At 51.8% G+C, this 20,943-nt stretch overlaps 13 protein-coding genes across 13 annotated transcripts; 6 read left to right on the top strand and 7 right to left on the bottom strand.

Moving 5' to 3' along the window:
- Nucleotides 1-384: 384 nt before the first annotated feature.
- ASPVEDRAFT_48652 (uncharacterized protein) lies at nt 385-1,299 on the bottom strand (the record flags this gene model as incomplete). Its single annotated transcript, XM_040814051.1, has 1 exon — nt 385-1,299. One exon carries the CDS (start codon nt 1,297-1,299, stop codon nt 385-387), a length of 915 nt encoding a protein of 304 aa, XP_040662218.1.
- A 290-nt stretch (nt 1,300-1,589) lies between these two features.
- Nucleotides 1,590-2,510, top strand: ASPVEDRAFT_67366 (DUF3425 domain-containing protein; the record flags this gene model as incomplete). The annotated part of the gene is made up of 2 exons (XM_040815946.1): nt 1,590-1,698; nt 1,747-2,510. 2 exons carry the CDS (start codon nt 1,590-1,592, stop codon nt 2,508-2,510), a joined length of 873 nt encoding a protein of 290 aa, XP_040662217.1.
- An 83-nt stretch (nt 2,511-2,593) lies between these two features.
- On the bottom strand, nt 2,594-4,509 carry ASPVEDRAFT_872200 (putative pyridine nucleotide-disulfide oxidoreductase AMID-like; the record flags this gene model as incomplete). The annotated part of the gene is made up of 4 exons (XM_040818008.1): nt 2,594-3,146; nt 3,197-3,862; nt 3,924-4,259; nt 4,311-4,509. The coding sequence occupies 4 exons, from the start codon at nt 4,507-4,509 to the stop codon at nt 3,025-3,027; spliced, it is 1,323 nt and encodes a 440-aa protein (XP_040662216.1). The 3' UTR covers nt 2,594-3,024.
- On the bottom strand, nt 4,435-5,425 carry ASPVEDRAFT_58421 (uncharacterized protein). Its single transcript, XM_040815420.1, has 2 exons — nt 4,711-5,425; nt 4,435-4,501 (listed from the first exon to the last, which is right to left on the bottom strand). The coding sequence occupies exon 1, from the start codon at nt 5,083-5,085 to the stop codon at nt 4,735-4,737; it is 351 nt and encodes a 116-aa protein (XP_040662215.1). The 5' UTR covers nt 5,086-5,425; the 3' UTR covers nt 4,435-4,501; nt 4,711-4,734.
- A 760-nt stretch (nt 5,426-6,185) lies between these two features.
- On the bottom strand, nt 6,186-7,982 carry ASPVEDRAFT_121009 (acyl--CoA ligase; the record flags this gene model as incomplete). The annotated part of the gene is made up of 4 exons (XM_040805846.1): nt 6,186-6,827; nt 6,872-7,185; nt 7,235-7,846; nt 7,901-7,982. The coding sequence occupies 4 exons, from the start codon at nt 7,980-7,982 to the stop codon at nt 6,186-6,188; spliced, it is 1,650 nt and encodes a 549-aa protein (XP_040662214.1).
- Nucleotides 7,983-8,375: 393 nt separating this feature from the next.
- On the top strand, nt 8,376-10,049 carry ASPVEDRAFT_23462 (sugar porter family MFS transporter; the record flags this gene model as incomplete). Its single annotated transcript, XM_040809547.1, has 4 exons — nt 8,376-8,565; nt 8,608-8,777; nt 8,823-9,335; nt 9,381-10,049. 4 exons carry the CDS (start codon nt 8,376-8,378, stop codon nt 10,047-10,049), a joined length of 1,542 nt encoding a protein of 513 aa, XP_040662213.1.
- A 146-nt stretch (nt 10,050-10,195) lies between these two features.
- On the bottom strand, nt 10,196-11,918 carry ASPVEDRAFT_145949 (uncharacterized protein; the record flags this gene model as incomplete). Its single annotated transcript, XM_040808074.1, has 2 exons — nt 10,196-10,643; nt 10,720-11,918. The coding sequence occupies 2 exons, from the start codon at nt 11,916-11,918 to the stop codon at nt 10,196-10,198; spliced, it is 1,647 nt and encodes a 548-aa protein (XP_040662212.1).
- A 192-nt stretch (nt 11,919-12,110) lies between these two features.
- On the top strand, nt 12,111-12,878 carry ASPVEDRAFT_35847 (uncharacterized protein). The gene has a single exon (XM_040811088.1). It carries the CDS (start codon nt 12,423-12,425, stop codon nt 12,708-12,710), a length of 288 nt encoding a protein of 95 aa, XP_040662211.1. The 5' UTR covers nt 12,111-12,422; the 3' UTR covers nt 12,711-12,878.
- A 1-nt stretch (nt 12,879) lies between these two features.
- Nucleotides 12,880-14,220, top strand: ASPVEDRAFT_35846 (glutathione S-transferase). Its single transcript, XM_040811087.1, has 4 exons — nt 12,880-12,991; nt 13,039-13,115; nt 13,162-13,566; nt 13,627-14,220. The coding sequence occupies exons 1-4, from the start codon at nt 12,946-12,948 to the stop codon at nt 13,852-13,854; spliced, it is 756 nt and encodes a 251-aa protein (XP_040662210.1). The 5' UTR covers nt 12,880-12,945; the 3' UTR covers nt 13,855-14,220.
- A 366-nt stretch (nt 14,221-14,586) lies between these two features.
- Nucleotides 14,587-15,663, top strand: ASPVEDRAFT_48646 (uncharacterized protein; the record flags this gene model as incomplete). The annotated part of the gene is made up of 2 exons (XM_040814049.1): nt 14,587-15,094; nt 15,140-15,663. The coding sequence occupies 2 exons, from the start codon at nt 14,587-14,589 to the stop codon at nt 15,661-15,663; spliced, it is 1,032 nt and encodes a 343-aa protein (XP_040662209.1).
- A 1,576-nt stretch (nt 15,664-17,239) lies between these two features.
- Nucleotides 17,240-17,770, bottom strand: ASPVEDRAFT_78217 (DUF924 family protein; the record flags this gene model as incomplete). Its single annotated transcript, XM_040816504.1, has 1 exon — nt 17,240-17,770. One exon carries the CDS (start codon nt 17,768-17,770, stop codon nt 17,240-17,242), a length of 531 nt encoding a protein of 176 aa, XP_040662208.1.
- Nucleotides 17,771-17,958: 188 nt separating this feature from the next.
- On the bottom strand, nt 17,959-18,548 carry ASPVEDRAFT_238155 (uncharacterized protein). Its single transcript, XM_040809591.1, has one exon. The coding sequence runs from the start codon at nt 18,375-18,377 to the stop codon at nt 18,045-18,047; it is 333 nt and encodes a 110-aa protein (XP_040662207.1). The 5' UTR covers nt 18,378-18,548; the 3' UTR covers nt 17,959-18,044.
- An 819-nt stretch (nt 18,549-19,367) lies between these two features.
- On the top strand, nt 19,368-20,643 carry ASPVEDRAFT_35842 (uncharacterized protein; the record flags this gene model as incomplete). The annotated part of the gene is made up of 1 exon (XM_040811086.1): nt 19,368-20,643. The coding sequence occupies one exon, from the start codon at nt 19,368-19,370 to the stop codon at nt 20,346-20,348; it is 981 nt and encodes a 326-aa protein (XP_040662206.1). The 3' UTR covers nt 20,349-20,643.
- Nucleotides 20,644-20,943: the final 300 nt, after the last annotated feature.

Here is a 20,943-nt window from a genome sequence, read left to right as displayed (position 1 = left end):
GATATGAGGATTGTTAGGGCCCATATGGGGTTTGTGGGTGGCAGTGCAGGCGAGTTGGGATGGAGCAGATGGGGTTTCTGAGGAGAGAAGACTCTAGCAAATGGCCGAAGGGCTGCGATGTGCTGAATATGCCTGTGAAGCGTCAACAGGCCGGTTCCATATCACAGTTCGAATGGCGGATGCATGAATATTACTCTACACAAAAGCAGGTTCCACGGCCACTGGCCTTAAAACTGTTACAGTTGCCAGGCACCTACTAGTCTCAGGTCGTACAAGCGTGAAATGGTAGGCTAGTGGGATTCCGTTTCATTAAGTGCTATTTTAATGTAAAAGTGTACTGGGCGGGAAAATCGAATATTAAGAAAGGCGAACACCAGGTGGCGTCTAATATAGTGTCTCGACATGCCCCTCGAGCTGCCCCTGGACCCAGTTAAACAACGTCTCCCGCAGGCCGTGATCTTGGGCAAGCTTTGAACCTGATTCCACCTTTCCGACAGGCCCATAGTACTGTCCGCTTTTGACATCAGGACTCACAGCAGCGAATATTTGAGAGAGCGCCCCCCTTTCGACGGGTGTTGCAAATAGGCCAACGGCGGCGTAAAGGAAGGGCTTAAGAAAGATGCCAGTTGCCGCGTGGTGAAGATTAGTTGCCACCATGCCAGGGTGGACGGGAATAATTTTGACCTCCCGTTCTCGCTCGGCCAATGCTTGGGCATAGTGGAGATCCGCAAGTTTTGACATGGTATACCGCTGCGTAGTATGTCGGTGGGATGCTGTTGAGCGAAGCTCGTCGAACTTGTAGACATCGCTGGGGGCGCGGGCGTGGGCAGCAGAACTAAGCATCACCATGCGAGTCTGAGGATTTATTTTGACTGTCCTTCGCAAGACGGGCATTAGAAGTTGGGTGAATAACACGGGGCCCATGACATTTGTTCCAAATTGTATCTCGTAGCCCTCCTTCGTGAGTCCCTCGGGCGTCATCATGATCCCGGCATTGTTGACAAGAATGTCCAAGCGGGTCTCCCGACTAAGAAATGTTGCAGCAGCTGCTTTGACGCTGTCGAATGATGCAAGATCGAGCTGTAGGAATTGGATATCGGCTCCCTCGGGGTGCGCCTCCTGCAAGCGTTTGATGGCTTCTGTGGCCCTCTCTTTCGATCGAGCGGCGAGATAAATGCGCTCCGGATTGTGCTGGCTCAGCTGCCGAACGGTCTCATATCCAACACCTGCGTTGCCTCCTGTGACGATGATTACTTGGTGTCGGAGGTCCGGGATGTCCTCGCTGGAAAATGGAGGCATTATGGGCGGAGGGGATCAGGCCTGATGAGTAGAGAAGGTAAAACGTTTGAACGGAAAGATTCCATGAGGATCCTTTATAAGTCACTGCAACTGGACGTACCGTAGTGCTCTGTACCAGTATAGAGCCATATATTGGGTGATGCCCCACTGTATTCCAATTGGCTGGATATCCGTCAGCAAAGTCGCCACATGCATTGACTAGTCCCAAGTAGACCTAGTGGATGCGGATGTGGATGGCGAAAGGCAGTTGACTTCTTTCTTCCATCTCTCTCTCACGGCTATCACCCACCATGTCACAGCTTGAAGGTGTGATTCGCTGCCCCGATGAGGACTGGAGGGCAGTGACTGACCCCGCTGTACGGCGGAGACTGCAAAATAAGCTGAATCAACGAGCTCAACGTACGTAGAATGACGTATCCTTTGCAGGTCCCCTAACATCCATCTTAGGGGCAAGAATGAAGGTCGCCCGCGACCTGCAGAAAGCAGCGATTCAGGAGGCAAAGAAGAACCCAAAACTGGCAGTCATACTCCCGAGAACACCCAGAGGCACATTCAAGTACAACCCGCCAGTAACCCTTTCAGAAGCCGCTGTCATGATGGCAGACTTTGATCAAGTCGCCTACGATAGATACTACACCGGCAATCCATGCTTGGATCAACTCCTGACGCTGTCCAAGTTCAACGTTCTTCGTGCCTTCATACAAAATTTTACCCTCCTTGGATTTGCCCTAGAGGAAATAGAAGATGACATCCCGTCGCCCTTCAACCCGGTCCTCCCAGATATGCGTGGGCCCTGGCATCTCCCTCCAGCTCTCTCTCCAACCGCTCTTCAGGTTCATGTCTCTCATCATCCCTGGCTAGATTGTTTCCCTTTCCCACAGATCCGGGACAACCTAGTCCGTGTTGCCGATCTTCTCAACGACTGTGACCTGTGTAGTGATATTATGGATCCTGCCAATGGGGATGTCGGTATGATAGTATGGGGCGACCCATGGCTTCCAGAGAGCTGGGAAGTATCTGAGTTCTTCGTTCAGAAATGGTTCTGGATTCTCAGGGGGTGCCCGGAAATCGTCTTGTCGAGCAATCGATGGAGAGCTAAAAGAGGTTTGAAAAGGCTTGACCTAAGTTGTGTATCACTGAATGGCCCTTGCAACGCTGAAGGCGGAACAGGGGATTCAGAGAATATCACTCATCTGGAGCGAAGTCCATGAATGACTGGATCACTTTTTGCTTTACACAGCAGTGGCCTAGTAAAGCAGTCGAAGAACGTAATAACAGGGACAAGAACTTGCAGTCAACAGAAGATCAAGAGAAGATATATATACTGCTGCGATGGGAAAATAATTGATCTGCATCAGGTCGGCCCATCTGATCTGATCATATTGGTAATACGCCAATTACACTGTAGAATTGCGAAACCACTGGAGAACAAGATGAGACTCTTGTCTCGGAGCGATCACCGGACTCTGTGGTCAGGACGTTGTTCTGATAATGCTGCCGGAGCAGTGCTCTGAATAGTTTAGGGGCGAATGGCTGTGGATTTGGCAGGAATTCACTTATCGTTATTAAAAATGCCATACTCGGATATGCAGGGGATATCAGATTGATAATTTAACGAACAATCAGCAAAATCTAAGCCAGCCTAAGCTCCTTTTTAACAAAATCCCGAAAACTGGACCTGAAATCAAAGAATTACTCCGTGGAAAATAAAACACTACACGCAATTCAAGCAGCAGCCTCGACCGGAGTCGGGTTAGACACTGCGACCGGCTTGGTGGTCTCTTCACTCGCAGGCGCTTCAACAGGGGGTGGCATCGGCTTGCCCAGCTGCATCCACCTGTAACAGACTACGACAGTTAGCAAAGCTCCATCAAACGGACAAAGATGGAAAACATACTCATAAACCCTAAGTCATCCTCAAAAAACATCTTCCTCGTCTCCTCACCCTCACCCAGCCCCATAGACGGGAAATACGACACAGCCGTCTCACCCAGCGCAATCCCCATACCCGACTGCACCTCCTCGAGCGCCACAAACTCCGCCGTCGTCCCATAAACCTTGGCCATCATTTTCTGGTGGATATTCCTTGCCGCATAGTGTCCCTGGTGCATCGCGGCCCCGCCACGCTTAATCCCAGACCACCGTGCAACATCACCAGCGGCATAATGGTCCGCTGCAATCTCTGCCGGAAGGGAAGCATCAGATGGGAATTCTAGCGTCGGCTTAATCCTGATATACCCCTCCTCATCACAAATTCCTTCTGGGAGGTAGTTGGGTGCGGTAGGCGTGAAGCGGGAGACGGCGTTGATGACGTGGCTGGCGGTTAGAGTTTCGCCTGTGGAGAGGGTGAGTGTGTATCCGTCGTCTGTCTTGGTGGTTTCATTAACGCGGGCGCCCATGACGGTGTTTATGCCGCTAGCACGGATAATTTCGAGGGCCTTTGCGGAGAATTCAGCGGGCAGGGGCTCGGAGGAGAGGAGGGAGGCGCGCGAGTGGATTAGGGTTACGTCCGTGTGCGGGTGCAGCATCTTGCACTCGGCGGCGATTTCGATTCCGACGGCGCCTATATCTTTATCAGTCTTATTGCAGGGAAAATAACTAGTTGGAACGAGGGGCTTGCGTACCACCGCCAATAATGGCAACGCCCTTTGGTGCATCGCGGACGTTGGCGAGGTTCTGTGCTGACTCGGCGAGGTAGTCCTCGCGTGTAACCGAGCGTGGGGCACTAGGGAACTCGCGTCTCAGGCCGGTGCAGGTGATGAGGTAGTCGTAGGACTCCTGAATGGGGCCTTTAGATGTCGCGATGGTGGCTCGCTTTGATGTGCAGTCTAGCGAGTCGATTGTGCCCTGTAAAGTGCGGATGTTCGGGGTCTGGAGGGCCGGTGTCTCGGAGTATTTGCACCAGAATGCCTCTGCAGATTCCGTGGAGGCCAGAGCGAGAGGCTGTCCGATCAGATGGACTGTCCTTAGTGAGTAAACATGTTTTAGTCAACTAGGCAGGGTTGACATACACCAGCCATCACGGGGATCAACGATTGTCACCTGCACCGGGATCACCTTTCCGGTACCATTATCACCATCTGTAATGGAGAACCGATGTCGACGACCGTGGCAGAGGTCGACTAGGTTAAGAGCAGCTGCAAGGCCGGCATACGAGCCGCCGAGGATAAGGACTCTGAAAGGAGCCGGGGAATGTTCGAAGCTAGGCATTATCACAACACAAGTCAACACAGCACAATATGCTCAATTCTGCAGCAGAGAGAGAACCGAGACAGGGAGAAACGAAGGGGGAACGCGAGTAAAAGAGGGGAGCCCGGCGAGTCACGAGTGGACTGAGTCGGCTCAAAACGGATGTTATCAATCTATCAGGCCCCACTCTAATACGATGGCGTCGTACAGGAAATTACTAACCGGTACGCTGCCTCGTAAACTGCATTAGTTTGAGCGCCCTCCACGTTTCCTGGCTGCTCCGCCTGGGCTGCCACATCTTGGTGTCTGGCTCCCCTGTGATCGTGAGCATATCGACGCTGTTGCAGGCTTCGAAGACCAGGTGTCTTGTTGGGTGGGATTCGCACAAAACATCGAGTCAGGTAACGATCTTGGAGTCGGTGAGGTTGCAATTGATCCTTCTGAATATGGCGAATCAACGGCCGCAGGCGGGCCGGATTCCGGAGGGCTGGAAACATCTCTTTTCTTGGTGTCAGAAGACAAAGGGACCAGCTGGAAGCAACTCCCCTGCCGGGAGTGGGAGGCTAGGAGAAATATATGATTGGGGTACACTGGCATGTTCGTAAACCCCCACTAATTGAATCCACTCATTCTAGGGTCTCGTCATGTTCTCTGGTCTAGTCCAGAGCCCCGTCCGGCGTCGGCAGATTGACGCCATCGCATCATGCCGAAGAATCCGACTCTATTGGTTGAGGAAATTCTAGTTCCAACATACCAGCCGTGGTACAAGACACCTGAAACATCACTGCTTCTTCGAAATAGTGCGACCAGCCAGACTACACGAGTCAGACAGGGCGTGACATCCTCACCGGAGCAGGGAGACACGAAGCGAGTTCAAACCCCATTATTGAGGCGTAAGCGAATGCCGAGACCTTCTACAGGCAAATGTTAGATAAATTGACTAAATGCCAAGGTAATGAAGAGTTTTCCTTCAATTGCAGGCCTGCAGCCGTTCCTCATTCCAAGAAAGGGTGGGGTAAGATTATCAGATTGATAGTGTCCGGTCTCGGATCGACACCTGACATACGGTAATATTACAGATCAGATAATACGGCCGGATCAGATAAGACCTTGGCGGCCTGGGCCGTCCCTTTCTAGTCCAAATGCTTTCAGCTGGAAGCGAATTTTAATATGACGCAGGGAAGACTGGTCTTCTTTTCCTAGAATTAACGATAGAATTCGACAAGTCAAAATGTCTGTGATAAAATGTCCCTTACTTTTGCTGTTTCTCTGGATATACCTGTAGCCAGACGAGACCTCCGTCCAACTTTAACCGAAGCTTCATACTACACTTGCCCTGTGTTTAGGCACACCTTTGTCTACCTCACATCCAAGAGTAATTTGAATATTCGCCTATTTTTTAACCGACAGGGTCCCCATATTCAGAGTGATAATGAGATATTGATGTGCGGTAAACCAAGGCCGTCATGGTGACTGCTCACACGACAGTTGGGAAGAGACGATGATCTGCGTATGCAGACCTACCCAATGTCCTCTGGTGAGGTCGATCACCAGCCCATGCTTTGCACCATAAGTGGCGCGGGGAAGTGGATAACTTCAAAGCAAAGTTCAAATTACCCTGCAGAGCGTATGAAGGTTGAACGGTCTATTAATTCTATCATCCAGCATTTTTTGCTTTATCCATATGAGGTTAGGCTTTACAGCTTAGACCGATAGCGAGCATATTCAGGAGCGAGGATCTGCTTCCCTTTGTCCACACCGGCAACTCGATCCTTCAAGACCCGTTTCAATATCTTCCCCGAGGGACTCTTCGGAATCTGCGAGATCCAGACGACGCCTCCTCGAAGATGCTTATAATGCACCACTTTCCCCTTCAAATACTCCATAACCGATCTAGCCACGTTCTCGTTCCCGTTTGTATCCCCCTTGGCTACTAAATACGCCAGCGGCACTTCGGAATGCATCTCCTCATTCCAAACACCGATGACGGCAACATCACTCACAGCAGGATGTTCAATTAGAATATCCTCCAGCTCTGTAGGAGCTATCTGGAACCCCTTGAATTTGATCATGTCTTTTGCACGGTCTGTGATGAATAAGTTGCCCATCTCATCCTCGTATCCGATATCTCCTGTCTTGAACCACCGGTCCGCAGTGAAACAGGCTTGCGTGGAGGATGGGTCGTTCATGTAGCCGTTGAAAACTGTAGGCCCGCGAATCCACAGCTCGCCTTCTTCTTTCACAGCAGCGGTTCGGTCTCCATCCGTTACGATTTTGGCCTGTACACCTGGTACTGCTGGACCGTTTGATCCGATGCCTTTGTTCCAGCTGTCCCAGCGCTGGGGAAGTTAGCATGTTTCAACAAAATTATCGATGGATTTACCTGGATGTGGGAGACTGATGTTGTCTCGGATAATCCGTACGCTTGTCGCAGTGGGACCTTCCAGCGGCTATATGTTTCCTGGATCAGGGCTTCCCCGAGCGGTGCACCACCGGATGTGATCATCCGTAGAGATGCTAGGTCTGAGCCATTGATAGAGCGATTCTTTGCCAGGTGGAGCACGATTGGCGGTGCAGCGTAGACATGCGATATTGAGTGCTCACGAATCAGGTTACAGAATGTCTGTAGCTCGAACTTATCCATGAAAATCGTCGTTGTTCCGAGCATGACCGGGAGGTATACGAGGCATATCAAGCCTACACAGTTAATACTCGAAGCAGGACGGGGATTTCGGCATAGACTCACCGTATATATGATATGTCGGGAGCACAGCTAGCGTTCGATCGTTCTTCCAGTTAACATGTGGCCCCTCGATCGCTGCTTGTAGAACGACATCTGCGACAACGTTCCGGTGAGATACCATGACGCCCTTCGGAGGCCCGCTTGTTCCGGACGAGTAGACGAGGAAGGCGACATCGTCGGGGTGGATGTGTGCCGGCTCGACAGGACTTGAGGGAGCATTGTCTATAAACTGAGCTGTTGTAGTTCCAGTACCACTTTCATTCTCTGTTCCCAAGACCAGTATCCGGCTCTCGGGGAGACCAGCTAGCTTTGCTGCCTCTAATGCAGTCTCCAGGCAAGTCGAATGCACAGCTATACCTTTTGCCTGGCTGCGAGAGAGCTGTTGATGAAGCTCCCGTGTAGACAAGCCGGGATTAACTGGTGCAACTACTGTCCCGGTATAATGGCATCCCCACGTCACTACTGGAGTTTCGATGCAATTGGGGGACATTAATGCCAGCACATCGCCCTTTTTAAATTTCCATAGACTTTGTAAGGAGCTGCCGAAGTTCCGCGAAGCCGTCCGGAGGTATTTATATGTGTATGATTTTTTCGAGGCGCCATCTTGGAAGATCACTACACAGATATATAGTTAGTATACGCAATCCCGGAGTATAGTATCAGACATACCATGATTTTCTGGAAACGGCCTCGCCCCGTGGTTATAGAGCAGCTGCCAGATACCAATCTCAGGAACAGACGTCTGCGACATGATGTCCATGGACAGAGGAAGAGAAAGTCCAGCAGTGAAGACAGTGGGAGTGCTTCCCCGCATCGCCTCTCGGCAGTGCGCAAAGCCGAGGAACCCCAGTCGTCATTCGTCACTCCACAGGCCTATACCTGGCCCATTATTGGAGAATAATTAGTTATCCCAATAATTAGCCATCCCAACAATTCATCCAAAGCAACTACTGCTAATTCACTCCAGCATCCGAACTGCCATCCGGCTTTTTCATACAACGCCGGTCCCGTGACCGCAGCGGCGATCTGAGTCACCTGACCCCGTGTCGTGCGGAGAAAAAGACACCAAGACAACAACACATCCATTGATCATCTATATCCCATCCAGCTGCTGGATCTTATGTTCATCGCGTGATCGGCAGGTATGTGGTCTCTCAAGCAGACGAGTCCTATTTCCCCCCGACCGATTCCCCGCGGGACCGACCCATGGTTCGTCTACAAACTAGCCGCTTTCGTGTCCTTGGGCGCACTGCTGTTTGGCTATGACCAGGGGGTTATGGGGATGATCGTGGCCGATCAGCGATGGAAGGACTTGATGCAACCTTCTAATTCTTGTATGTTCAATTTCCGAGTACTGGGTTGGTGCTAATTTGTAGGGGTCACTGGTGCTGTGGTGTCCATGTATGACATTGGCTGCTTCGCTGGTGCCATGTCCACTGGTGCTCTGGCCGATTTATATGGCCGCGAGAGACTACTTGCGCTGGCTAGCATTGTCTGTATTATCGGTGCTGTGATTCAAACTGGGTCATATACAATCCCGCAGATTGTACGTGTTTACGATATTCTCAACTATTCATGGACTAATAGGTAGATCATTGGACGCATCATCCTGGGACTCGGAGTCGGCGGTTGTGCAGCTGGTGTTCCCCTGTACCAATCCGAAATTGCCCCCTCTACGCTCCGGGGCCGTCTCATCGGCATCGAGCAGATGATTCTCTGCACTGGTGAGCTCATCGCCTTCTGGCTCGACTACTGGCTCAGTCTCCTCTCGACGCCGAACTGGTGGCGCATTGCCCTCGCCGTCCAAATCCTCCCAGCCTTGGTCCTGTGTCTAGGCTGCTGCAGCTGGGTCTTGCCTAGTCCCCGCTGGCTGGTTGCGCAGGGGAGGAATGAGTGCGCGCACGAGGTGCTTCTTCGCCTGCATGGAGAAGAGACCGCCGAAGCAGAGCTCAAGCAGATACAGGAGACGATCAGATTAGAGCGCCATGTTAAAGTGTCCTGGTCTGGGATGCTGAAGAGCCCAATTCTGAAACTGACAGTCCTGGGATGTGGGATTCAGAGCTTCCAACAAATCACTGGCACAAATTCGATCTTGTACTACGCTGTAAGTGCGATCTGTCTCTACTCGAATGAAACTAACCATTGACAGCCGTCTTTGTTCCAAAAAGGAGGCATCACAGACCCCCAAGCCGCAAACCTCGCAACAGGCGGCGTAGGAATAGCCCTCTTCCTGAGCTCCTGGATCCCCATCTTCTACTTCGACCGATTCGGCCGCAAGACCTGGCTCCAGATCGGCACCGTCGGCATGATGCTGTCCATGCTCGGAATCGCTGGACTGCAGCGACAAGCAGAGCACCATCCTGGATCCGGTGGAAACTACATCATAATCCTGTTTCCGTACCTGTTTTACATCTTCTTCAACGTTAGCTGGGGCGTTGCAGCATGGACATACCCATCCGAGATTTTCCCGCTATCGATGCGCGCCAAAGGGAACGCACTGGCGACTTCAGCAAACTGGGCTTCTTGCTACGTTGTTGCGCAGATATCGCCTGTGTTGGGTGATGCCATTGGCTGGGGTCTGTACGTTGTATATGCGTTGATATGTGTGGCAGCATTTGCCTTTGTTCGGTTTACTCTTGGTACGTCGATCCTCATTCATGCGTTCGTTGCTGACCAGAATATAGTCGAGACAAAAGACAAATCGCTGGAAGAGATGAATGAGCTTTTTGGGCTGGAGAGCTATTTCTCCACAGGTGACAGCGCCAAGGACGACCAGGTTGGCTTGCTGGAGGAGCAGTCGTTTGAAGATGCGACCTAGGCTCAGGTACTCGCCTGGGCGAAGATTTGGCTAGTTCTACTGGTCAGCCCTCCGGCCTCCCTAGTTATATAAACTAATCCAGACCCCAAGTTCTGATCAAGGACCAATTACAGGACATCCATAACCTGTCCTACCAGTCTATACTGTTAGCCATTAAACCTGTCAAACCAGATCTTCTCCCCCTTCAGCATCATCTCCCCATCGAACTCCATCCCAATCCTATCAACAACACCACCAACCGAGACCCTAAACTCCGCTCTTGTAGCCTGATGCATCCCCTCCAACCCAAGCACAAGCGCCCAATATCCCCCTGTGAGATGGAAGAAATCAAACGTCAGCTCATCTGGGAGGGGGACAATATCCTCGAATGACCCGCACAGTCGCACTCCTGTCCATTTCGCAGGTTTTCTGAGTGGTGCACGTTCCGGGCAGGTTGAGATGTTCAAGGTTGGATAGGCTGGGTGGGTATATCGACCAGTGAAGGAAACACTATCTAGGGGGGCTGGAATGAGTTCTGAAGTATCCGGCAGATCAGGGTACAGTCTTTCGAATGTCTCGTTCGTCAGTTGGAATTGGCGAGTTTGGTTATCGATTCTGTTCCGTTACCACCCAGTTAGCTCCCTAAACACATCTTACAAGTCCTTGGTTAGATAGGAGGAAGGATACATACGTCCCAACCCAATCAAACCTCCCCTGTTCTTCAACCCCAAGCAAATCATCAACAAGCTGGAACCCCAAAACCTGCGCCGCCCCATTCATCCCCTCCATATAATTTCCTAGCATCGCCACCCCGAACCCCCTCTGTGGAAGCATCACCACCAAGGCCCCGTACCCGTCCTGCGCGCCGCCATGCTGCACGATCGCCTCGCCGCGGTAGTTCTGGATTACCCAGCCCAGCCCGTATAGGTCTGGCGAGCTGAATGGGTTAGTTGTGACTGGGCTGCCGATGGTATGGGCGCTGAAAAGCGCGGTGTATCCAGCTGGAGAGATGGGCGGGGAGCGAGTAAGTAGGGCGTGCATCCATTTCGCGTAAGACGATGCGGAGGTGAGGATGTTTCCTGCGCCTGTGACGGCGGGGTTGTAGGTGCGGTTTGTTGGGTGGAGTTTCCCGTTTTCGCTATCAGAGTCAGTGTCAGTGTCAGGGTCGTAGTAGTATCCCTGAGCGACGTCGAGATTCCTATCTAGTGCTGCTTGCAGGTTAAACCCCGTATCATTCATTCCGAGTGGGTTCCAGATATTCATCCGGAGGAACTCTTCGAGCGTTGAGCCTGTTACGGTCTCGATTAGATGCGCAGCCGTGATATACATGAGGTTGCAGTACTGGAATTTTGTACGAATTGGCGCTGTCAGCGGGAGATGCTGCAGCCTCGCTACGATGTCTTTGGTGGTGGTATTCAGCAGCATCAGCATATCGTGCCGCGGGAGACCAGAGCGGTGGCTGAGCATGTCGGTGAGGGTTATCTGCGAGGTATAAAGCGGGTCACTGAGTGCGAATTCAGGGAGGAGGGTGTGGATTGGTGTATCCCATTGGATGTGAGGGTAGTTGTCGTCGTCGACGAGCAGCGAGAGGGCAGCGGCTGTGTGTGCTTTTGTGGTGCTCCCTGCGAAGAAGAGCGTGTTGGGGGTGACGGGGGTGGATGTGGCGATGTTAGATAGACCGTAGCCTTTTGCAAAGGTCGTGCCATTGTTGATAATGGAGATGGAGAGGCCGGGGATGTGGAAGTGTTCCAGTGCCCATTCAACTCGCTGGTTGAAGGCTTCGTTGAAGGGGCTGTCGGCTGGAGTTTCTGGATGCTGGTGTCCTAGAGGGTGTTGCAGCTCAGCGAGACATAGCGAAATAACCGCTGCTACGGCTGTTGCGATACGCATCATGAGATAGATAAATCAGTTGATTTCAGTTGTGTGCAGCTGTGCTGATCGCGGGGTTGGCTGCTTAAGTTATATGTCCGCTACGCTAACTAGTGCTTACTGCAGGGATCTTTGGTGGTGCCTAATGACGCAGAATATAACTGGTTTAGCCATGACCTGATTTATTGTTAGGCAACACAAATGTCTTAACTCCAGGAGTTGTGGTGTACTTGTATAGGGCTGTGGCGAATTAGGGCTAACTGCGAAAGGAGATGGCGTCAGGTTGTTCTAGACAAAGCCATCCAACCGAGTTATCTCCAATTATCTTGCGTCCGGCAGATAGTCAATATGTCGTACGTATCCTGTTACATGCCTCTGTCGTTGATATCATACTTCTGTCAATGGATGAGCCAGCATGACATCACCCCAGCTATATAAACAGAGCCAGCACTCAACCCATAACAGTCTACACTTCTCAACTCCTATAATCTACTAAACAATTCAAATACTACAACAACTATCAAAATGACCTCCCCCCACCGCGGCGGCAACCTGTCCGACATGGCACCCACAGGGACAACGATTCCCAACGACGCCGGCAAAATGAACACAATCCCGTCCGTCCCACGCCCTGAGCAACGCTCCGAAGATTCCGAATTCTCCTACCAAGGCACCGGGCAGCCCTCGACGGCCTTTGCGGCAGACAACGCCACCGACATGCCGCAGAGCACCAGGGATATGGGCTTCACGGGCGAGGCGATCACAGGCACGGGCAATACATTCGCGGCGCAGGGCAAGAATGTGGGCAATTAGATTGGGGAGAATCTATAAACAGAATGTATTATGTCTTGGATGTTGTTCATGTGCGATAAGAATAGATACGATAACGTTATACGAGGGCGGGGATTGCAGCAAAGGGCGTGGGTTGAGTCATAGGCTTATTTAACTGCAGATCTCGTATCCTCAAGACTTCATCTCGGATCTTCTTTCGTATCTTCAAGAATCCTCATTCTCTTCAATTCGTACCTGTTCGTATCGATTATCAGTCATGTCTCCCGACTACCATCTAATCGGGTCCTACACTCGCTACTCCAGTATGTCTCCCAATACGACAGAATACGACCACAAACTCACCACCCAGGCTGGACTGCGCGCGTCGAGACTGTCCTCGAGTACTTTGAGATCCCGTATACATCTCAAATGCTCACTTTCGACGAGGTACTCACTACACCTCTCACCCTGGACGTACTAATAATACCTACAGATCAAAACTCACTCCCCCAGCGGCCTCGTCCCAGTCCTCCAGTCCATCCCACTGTCCATAACAATAACAGACTCCCTCGCCATCCTCGAATTCCTCGCAGACCAGAACCCCCATCTCGCGCTATGGCCCCGCGATCCGGCCCTGCGCGCTCTCGCCCGCTCCGCGACCGCCGAGATGCACTCTGGCTTCCCCGTCCTGCGAAACACGTTTCACACGAACTTTATCGCGCGGTACGAGGGGCCGATCGCCGCGTCTGGATCGGTGGGGGCGAAGAAGGAGATTAAGCGGGTATTGACGATCTGGGATAATGCGAGGGCCGCAGCGTCTTCCAGTGCGGTTGACGATGAAGGGTTCCTGTTTGGCGGGTTTAGTATCGCTGATGCATTTTATTGGCCTGTTTTATGGGTATGTCTTTCAATTCCGTTCATTATCCTCGTCTGTTTTCCTTAGTTAACGGTGTGGCAGCGCTTTCGCACGTATAACCTGCCCCTCGACGACGCGAGCCCGGCGGTGGTGAAGTGGATGGACAAGATGTGGAATGACCCGAAACTGAAGAAGCTGGTGCATGGGTACTATCGACAGGCCGAGAAGCCAGAGACGCGCATCGAGAAATACGAGAATATCTTTGGTGAGGGCGTGCAGGTCTCGACGTTTCCTGAGGACTGGGTGTTTGCTGCGCCTCAAGCTGCGTAAGATGGACTGGAGATGTCCTGGTTTTATGTTACATAGTTTGGGGAAGACGAGATGGTGTGACACGCCTGTCAGCATATATTCCTGTTCCTGCATTAATTCGAGGGCCATTGTTAGCGATTTATGTAACGCCAGTCCGTCCGGCTCGGTGATGACCGTGGGATCTGCAGGGGCAACTTGAGCCTTGCAGGTGGGGACGTCAGTGCCCTTGCAGGTTTGCAAGTTGGAACTGGTGAGGAATGCTCGATCGGTCAAAGTGTTCTCGGGAATGACGTTCTTGATACTTCGTAGATGCATAGACATCCGTATTCTCTATAAGCAGTATAGCTAATGCCGGATCACAACTCAGACAATTCAGACAATTCAGACAACAGACTGGACTGAGACTCAACTGAAGAATCCTTTCCTTGACTCAGCCACTGGAATGGGGCAGAGCGTTGCACCCGTGCAGTCATCGTGCCGATCGCGTGTAGGCGACCCGCTGCAGGGCCCAGCACAGGGCCAACAGGGCCTCATTCGCCGTCTCGCAGTTAGTTCCTGACGCCAAGTTTGGGGGCCGCTCGCTGATGCTTGGCCGATCGTGCAGCGACACGAAGGATCGGGCCCTCCTGCAGGCGCCGTTCATTTCCTCGGACTGCTATAAAGAAGCTTGGGTACCTCGCGGGTTGGCGGCGATCAACACTCGTTATTCTATAATTTGTATACTCCATTCTTTTACTATTTCAATCAATCAAAATGAAGGCCGCTCTCAAGCTCGTCTCCGCCCTGTCGGCACTCGCCCTGGTGCAGGCGCAGGAACTCGACAAGCCAGCCCTAAGCGACGACCTCGACTACCTGAAGGAGGGCAACACCAACGCCCTGCCCATCCGCACGTCTACCATCTCGCAATGGCCCGCCGGCTCCCTCCCCAAGGACTGCAAGGACCTCGCCGAGGGTGAGGACAAGTCCGCCGCCGACATGGAGGTCTACGAGGTCAAATACTCCGACTGCGGTGACCCCTGGCTCTTCTGCCGCCACAAGGACGTCGAGGTCGACATCGAAAAGGCCGCCGAGACCTTCTCGCGCGTGCCCCTGCGCATGCGCGACTGGGTCCGCCAGGTCCTGCTCTTCCCTGGCTCCAACTCGGCCTTTGCCATCAACGGCAATGTCGCTTTCATCGGTACCACCGGTGAGAACGTCGATGTGATGCTCCACGAGACCGGGCACGGCGTTGACGGCTTTGCTGCTTTTGGCGAGAACCTGAGCTGTACGTATACAACCATATACCAGGGCTAAATATACTAATAAGAAACAGCAAGCGAGGGCTTCCTCGCCGCCTACGACAGCGACACCCACGTCCCCGACAACTACGCCCGCTCCAGCCAGGCCGAGAACGTCGCCCAGAACATCGTCGTCGCCGTCTACGACTCCAACGTCGACGGCGGCTTCCCCGGCGCCCAGCCCAACTCCGACGCCATCTCCAACCAGTACGAGTACATCAAGAAGCTCGGCGGCGATGCCCTCAAGCCCGCTGGCCCCGATGAGACCTGCGACCGCCACCTCGAGAACTCCGAGACTGTCCAGCTTGACTCTCGTCTCTCGTCCAGCTCGGTCTCGCCTACTCCTTCGTCGTCTGCCACTCCTTCTTCTTCTGCGACGCCTTCTTCCTCTGCCACTCCTTCGTCGTCTGCTTCGGCCTCGCCTACGCCCAGCACGTCGTCCGCTCAGTCCGTTGTGTTCCGTCGCGCTTACAAGCCCAACTCCGTCTTCCGCCGCGAGTACAAGAACATTGTCCGTGACTTTGAGCCTTTTGAGTTCCGTGAGACTTTCTAAGTTTCCAATAATTAATTGATTAGTGGGGGTGGATTGTTGAGTAGGGATTTTTTTTTTTTCTCACAAATAGAGGTGGAGTCATTTTGTATGGTGGTTTGTCGTTGCGTATCAATGCAGGACTTGCAAGACTTTCTATTTCATGCCAGGTGGCTTCCTACGTATAATGAATAATAGACTGATAGATGGGTCAAGTATATTTCAAAGAAATGTCGCTATACATATAAACGTCTAGCTCTTGCACTTTAAGCCTTAACAAGGGCCTGCCTGAGTATATGTCCATCTCCTAAATATTTCGGGATATGTCTAAAACAACCAAGAGGAGCAAACGTCCAGATACTTACCCTATAACAACTTCATACGGCGATGACAATTTATTCCTTATTCTGAGTGATTTCTCGCAACCCGAGACAACCAAGTCACTGGCTGAGAATGATCTGCGGAGCCGGAGGCCTGGAGACTTGTATATGGGATTGGGATATACCCTCAGGTGGCAGTTCTGGAAGCTTGATTTTCGTAATTTTGGAGATGAAGTGAGGGATGTAGCCCGTAGAGCGCCGTTTGAGAGAGCTATTTCTTTTGTTTTTGTTTTGTTTTGTTTTGTTTTGTTTTGTTTATATGCTGGTTTTCGCCAGGTTTGCAATCTCAACATAGTGGAGTCTATTGTCTGCATATGAGCAGTGTATAGGATAGGGCAGATAATGCTAGTTGGCATTTCTATGGTCGATAGACTCGGGTTTCAAGCTCAGTAGTATACACGACTTCACCACAGCGCAAGATACGTGCTATGGCCGCATGCTATGAATTGTTGAATGTTTGAAAAGAAACGACTTAGAATGGTTCTTCATTAATATCGATATTAAATATTTCTCGCAAGAAGTACTTGTTCATAGCAATGCTTATTCAAGACAGAGTTCGGATAAATCAGGCAGATATCATGGCCTTTCGTGCAGAGCCAATACATAGTCATGGTGGACTAATATTCAAGTTTTCACATGGCTGCAGTATATGGGAGCAATACAGCTTGAAGGGTAGAGTGGATTAGTACATCATAACTCTGTACAATATTAATTCCACTGCCAACATCCGCCTTTAACCGTCTCATCTGCATCTCCGCGCACCCAAAGGCTAACGCCTGCGGCTTCTCTAGCCGACTGCGTATCCCATGGTAGCCTCGGCGCAAACTCAATTGCCCGCTGTCACTGCATTCCTTGGGAATCAAACAGTGGGTCCGCGATGGTCCTGGGGAGAATAAAATCACGAGGGGGGTCAGTGACCATTCATGAAGCAGCGGAGCCGCTGGCCGCGAGAGCTAGAGCCGAGCTAGAGCCGAGCTAGAGCCGAGCTGGAGCTGAGCCGTTGGAGCCGGTAGAGCCGCTTGTGTCACTGGGGAACCATTACATGGATTGCTGGTGGACCTCCCGTCCATGACAGCTTGAGGTAAACTGGTCCTGACAAGGATTGAATGGACATTGTAACCGAGCTACCGTGAGTGGCTGGAATAGAGAACAGCTGTCATGGACTTTGGTTGAGTTGCGGTTGCGAAGCAGTGGGTGCAATAATGCATTTTTCGAGGAGGCTACCTCCCCAATACACCGTCACGATGTTTGAACCTTCCATCGCGCTTAATCTGGTCGTGGAAATCCCGCGCCCAGCGCAAATGGTACGGATCGCCTAGGTCCGTGAACAACTTCACCGACATCTCTTGGTCCTGCAGGTTCTCCGAGTGATTAAACGGCGAATACAAGTATCGCCTCTGAATAACCGGCATATCCCGGTCCCAGCCCTTGTCCACAGCATGGCGGGCAACAGCCACTGCCTTTGCATCCGTCGCGTAGGCATCCGGCGACCCGCGAAAGATGTTGCGGGGGACCTGGTCTAGAAGGAGGATGAGGGCTAGAGCGCCCTCGCCGGCGGCGAGATCCATCCAGCCATCCAGTCGGCCATTCTTGGCTTCGTTGTAGGAGGGCCCGAGGTTCTTGCGTACGTATGCGTCGTCGGCGGGGCCACCGTACCAGAAGGACTTTTGCTGCAGGTAGTCGGGGGAGGACTTTGGGCTGAACCAGAAGTCTAGGATCTGGGTGTATGTTCTTCCGGCAGACGAAGACATGGTCCTTCTGAGCATTTCCGTGGGATTTGGTAGAGGGAGCGAGACAGAAAGCGATGAGGGGAGAAGAGGAGGAGAGCACGTGAATGGTGACGTCACACACATTTTCAGTACAGACTAGACTATGCATTGAGATACTATCCCATTGTGATACTATTTACTGTCAGATACTATGGCCTGGTCCACACGTGCTCCGTCTTCTCCAGGCTCTGAACAAGCGCCGTCAGCCGCTACCACTAGACCTGTTAGCGACGCGAGCCAAATACGCCACCAGATATCAAATATCGAACGTACTTTTGTGCACAGAGCGCGTCATTTCAGTCGGATTGAAGTACTGGGTCATTCCGTCACTTATAGAGAATCTGACTGACTTCGAGCGCTGTTTCATGGCAGCTCGTGGAAGGTTGTCGATGGCGGGGGTCGACGGTTCGCTGACAGTCCTTGAGAATGACGGTGGCAGAGAGTGTGGGATTGAGTGACTCTCTCTCAGAGGTAGCTTCGGTTCCACTTCATTCTGTGTGTTCTCTGTATTCTGTTTGTTCTGCGTGTTTCCCTGGACTGCACATCCAGTATATTTTTCACGCTCAACATTGATCGGAGGGAGCAGCATTGCGTAAGAGTCCAGTTTGGGAAGTCATGTTAGGTTGAAGTTGCAGAGGAATTCCAAGGACTAGATATACTTTTAATAAAGCAACTGGTTTCTGCCGGCAGAGCTTCCTGCCTTCCTGCATATACCACCGTTGGGAGGCCTGAACCATGGCACCGTGATCCACCGCTAACGCACTCTTCCACAGGATTCTAAACGGTAGAACCAGTTTGACAGCTGTTGATGCATGTCATCCCCTATGTAATGCGGCCAATGGTACCCAATGATTGCAAGGTGTCCAAAGTTTCCAGTTCCCCCTATTCCAAAGCTACAGCCTGTGGGCGAAATATCTTGTCTATGACTTACATTTGGGTAGCAGAAAACTTTCTTATGCAAGACATTGGGCCTGTTATCGGGACTAGATTCCCTGCCAACAGATTTAAACCTTGGCCGTTTGGATCTAGGTCCTCCCAAACCTGTTGAGGCCCCCTTTGCCAACCTTTGAAGGTTCATTTTGTCATAGGAAGGTTCGAATTGCTGTTCAGTCCATGTCCGCGGCCATAGTTCGCACATATAAAGACGTTCAAGCATATTACACATACCCTGAGCTTAAACCAAAAGAATATCTCTATAAATTCGCCATCCCCACTTGCATAAAGCCACCATAAACTCCCTTGAGGCATATATTTCTTTTCGCCTTACAAAACATCCTACTAATACATAGTGGTGGCGGAAGGCCATCCCTTTATCAAAATGGGTCCCGATGCCCTGGGACATGATATGGATGCCCAGCTTCCGCATATGCCTGCTGGTCGTGTTTCTCCGTTCCTCGAGCTGGACGACGACTTCGACATACAGAAGACTATTGAGAGCTTCCAGCCCCAGCCTGAGCATTCCTTGTCGGGCGGTTCCTGTGGACTGAACCCTAATACAATGGCCACCGAGCTCCCCATCTTGGACTCGGTCAACTTACCACGGCCTACGATGCCTCAGGGCGCCATTTCAACTACCAGAATGCAACCCAACTTCATGCCAAATGGAGCCCTTTCAAATTGGGCTCTGCCGCGCAATACCCTGCCAGATGGAGCTCCGCCGCACGGCGACATCTCAAACAGCGCGACGCCAGGCATGATGGGTCAACAGATAGACTGCTTCGGGGTTGCACAGGATCTAACAGGGGCGCCGTTGCTCAACTCCCCAAACAACCCCCAACAGGCTTCCATGGAGTTTTCATCAGAGGGCTTCGATAGCAGCGACTACAGCAGGTCCAATTCGTTCGACATGGCCATGGCCGACGGCAACATCTCAGGCATGGCACCTCCGTGCGGGCCCATGCAAGCGCCACCGATCCAGTTCGCCTTTCAACATGCACCACCAGCTCCTTACCCGGTGGCCCCCAGACCTGGCCATGGCCTGGTCGCTCGCAACCATCGCAACAACCGCAACCGGTACGCACCAGCCCAATATGGGGGCCAGACCTCATCGTCATCACCAGAGCTAGACTCGGCCGCAGAATTAGGCAGACCCTTGACGGAAGAAGAGCAGCGCCGTGTCTGGCGACGCGCCAGTCATAACGTTGTCGAGAAACGGTACCGGAAAAAACTCAACGCCAGATACGACGCGCTTGAGGCCGCTATCAAGGAGTCGCAGTGTTCATTCCCGGTCGCGGGAGGCTGCTGTCCAGGCTCGGCCGGTAAAGCGCACGCGGAAATGGCACCGACAAAGCTCGAAAAGGAGGAAGATACATTACCTCTGGCAGAGACGAAGCCGCGTCGCGCGCAGTCTTCACCCTCCAAGGCGGAGGTAATCGTGGGCGCAATTGAGCGTTTACACCAATTGGTAGACGAGGTCCATATGTTGAAGATGAAGTTGGCGATGCCCGAGGCTTCCCATGTTGCAGGCTCGCAGCAGACACTTGATGAGCTTGACGGTGTACACGCCGACGAAAATACGAATGTACAGGATACTGGCAAGGATGTTAAAATGGAGGTCTGATACCCCGATACATTATGCCCGGTCTTATGCAGTTCCTCTCACACCTTTTCTGATCTCACTCATTCTTTTCTTTCCTATGCCCCTAAATTGGATTAACTCTTGGGCCTGTTGCTCCATTGTATTTTCATATTGTTACTCTTTGTTGGACTTTTGTTGGACTTTTGTTGGACCTTTGTTGGACTCGTTGAGGCTGGTGTTGCTTGGTAATTCTCTAGGGCCCAGGTTGTTATGGAAGGCCATGCTATCTAATGGTATGAAATGCAGCGTTCGTTAACATTAACATTATTTGAGCGTTCTTCGATTCCAGTTGGCGCTTACACCACTTTGTTGACCAAGACTCTTCCATGTCATTATCATTTCTGCCTGATACCACAGCGTAGCTCTCCTGTCCTCGATCGATGACGACGTATGAGTCAAATTGTGACGCGTAAGCTCGATGACAGCAAGACAAAGTACAGCAAGGACAGTACAGTTTAGTCTGTTAATTTCGCGGACAAAGCTCCTCCTGGCTAGATCGATCTATCTCGCCGATCGACCTGATTGACGTAGTTGATCTGAGATCGTCTTACTTTAATTCGAGTTCATGCAGAACGGA

This window comes from Aspergillus versicolor (genome assembly GCF_001890125.1).
Source record: "Aspergillus versicolor CBS 583.65 unplaced genomic scaffold ASPVEscaffold_1, whole genome shotgun sequence".
Lineage (NCBI taxonomy): Eukaryota > Fungi > Ascomycota > Eurotiomycetes > Eurotiales > Aspergillaceae > Aspergillus > Aspergillus versicolor.
Note: the sequence above shows the minus strand (reverse complement) of the source record. Positions and strands in the feature narration are given on the sequence as shown.

Bases quoted from the DNA above. Each gene is read 5' to 3' on its own strand.
- ASPVEDRAFT_58421 (XM_040815420.1), bottom strand. From the start codon at position 5,085: ATGCCAGTGTACCCCAATCATATATTTCTCCTAGCCTCCCACTCCCGG.
- ASPVEDRAFT_35847 (XM_040811088.1), top strand. From the start codon at position 12,423: ATGACCTCCCCCCACCGCGGCGGCAACCTGTCCGACATGGCACCCACA.
- ASPVEDRAFT_35846 (XM_040811087.1), top strand. From the start codon at position 12,946: ATGTCTCCCGACTACCATCTAATCGGGTCCTACACTCGCTACTCCA. The intron at 13,116-13,161 runs GTACTCACTACA...TAATACCTACAG, and splicing joins AAATGCTCACTTTCGACGAG to ATCAAAACTCACTCCCCCAG. The intron at 13,567-13,626 runs GTATGTCTTTCA...ACGGTGTGGCAG, and splicing joins TTTATTGGCCTGTTTTATGG to CGCTTTCGCACGTATAACCT.
- ASPVEDRAFT_238155 (XM_040809591.1), bottom strand. From the start codon at position 18,377: ATGCTGCTCCCTCCGATCAATGTTGAGCGTGAAAAATATACTGGATGT.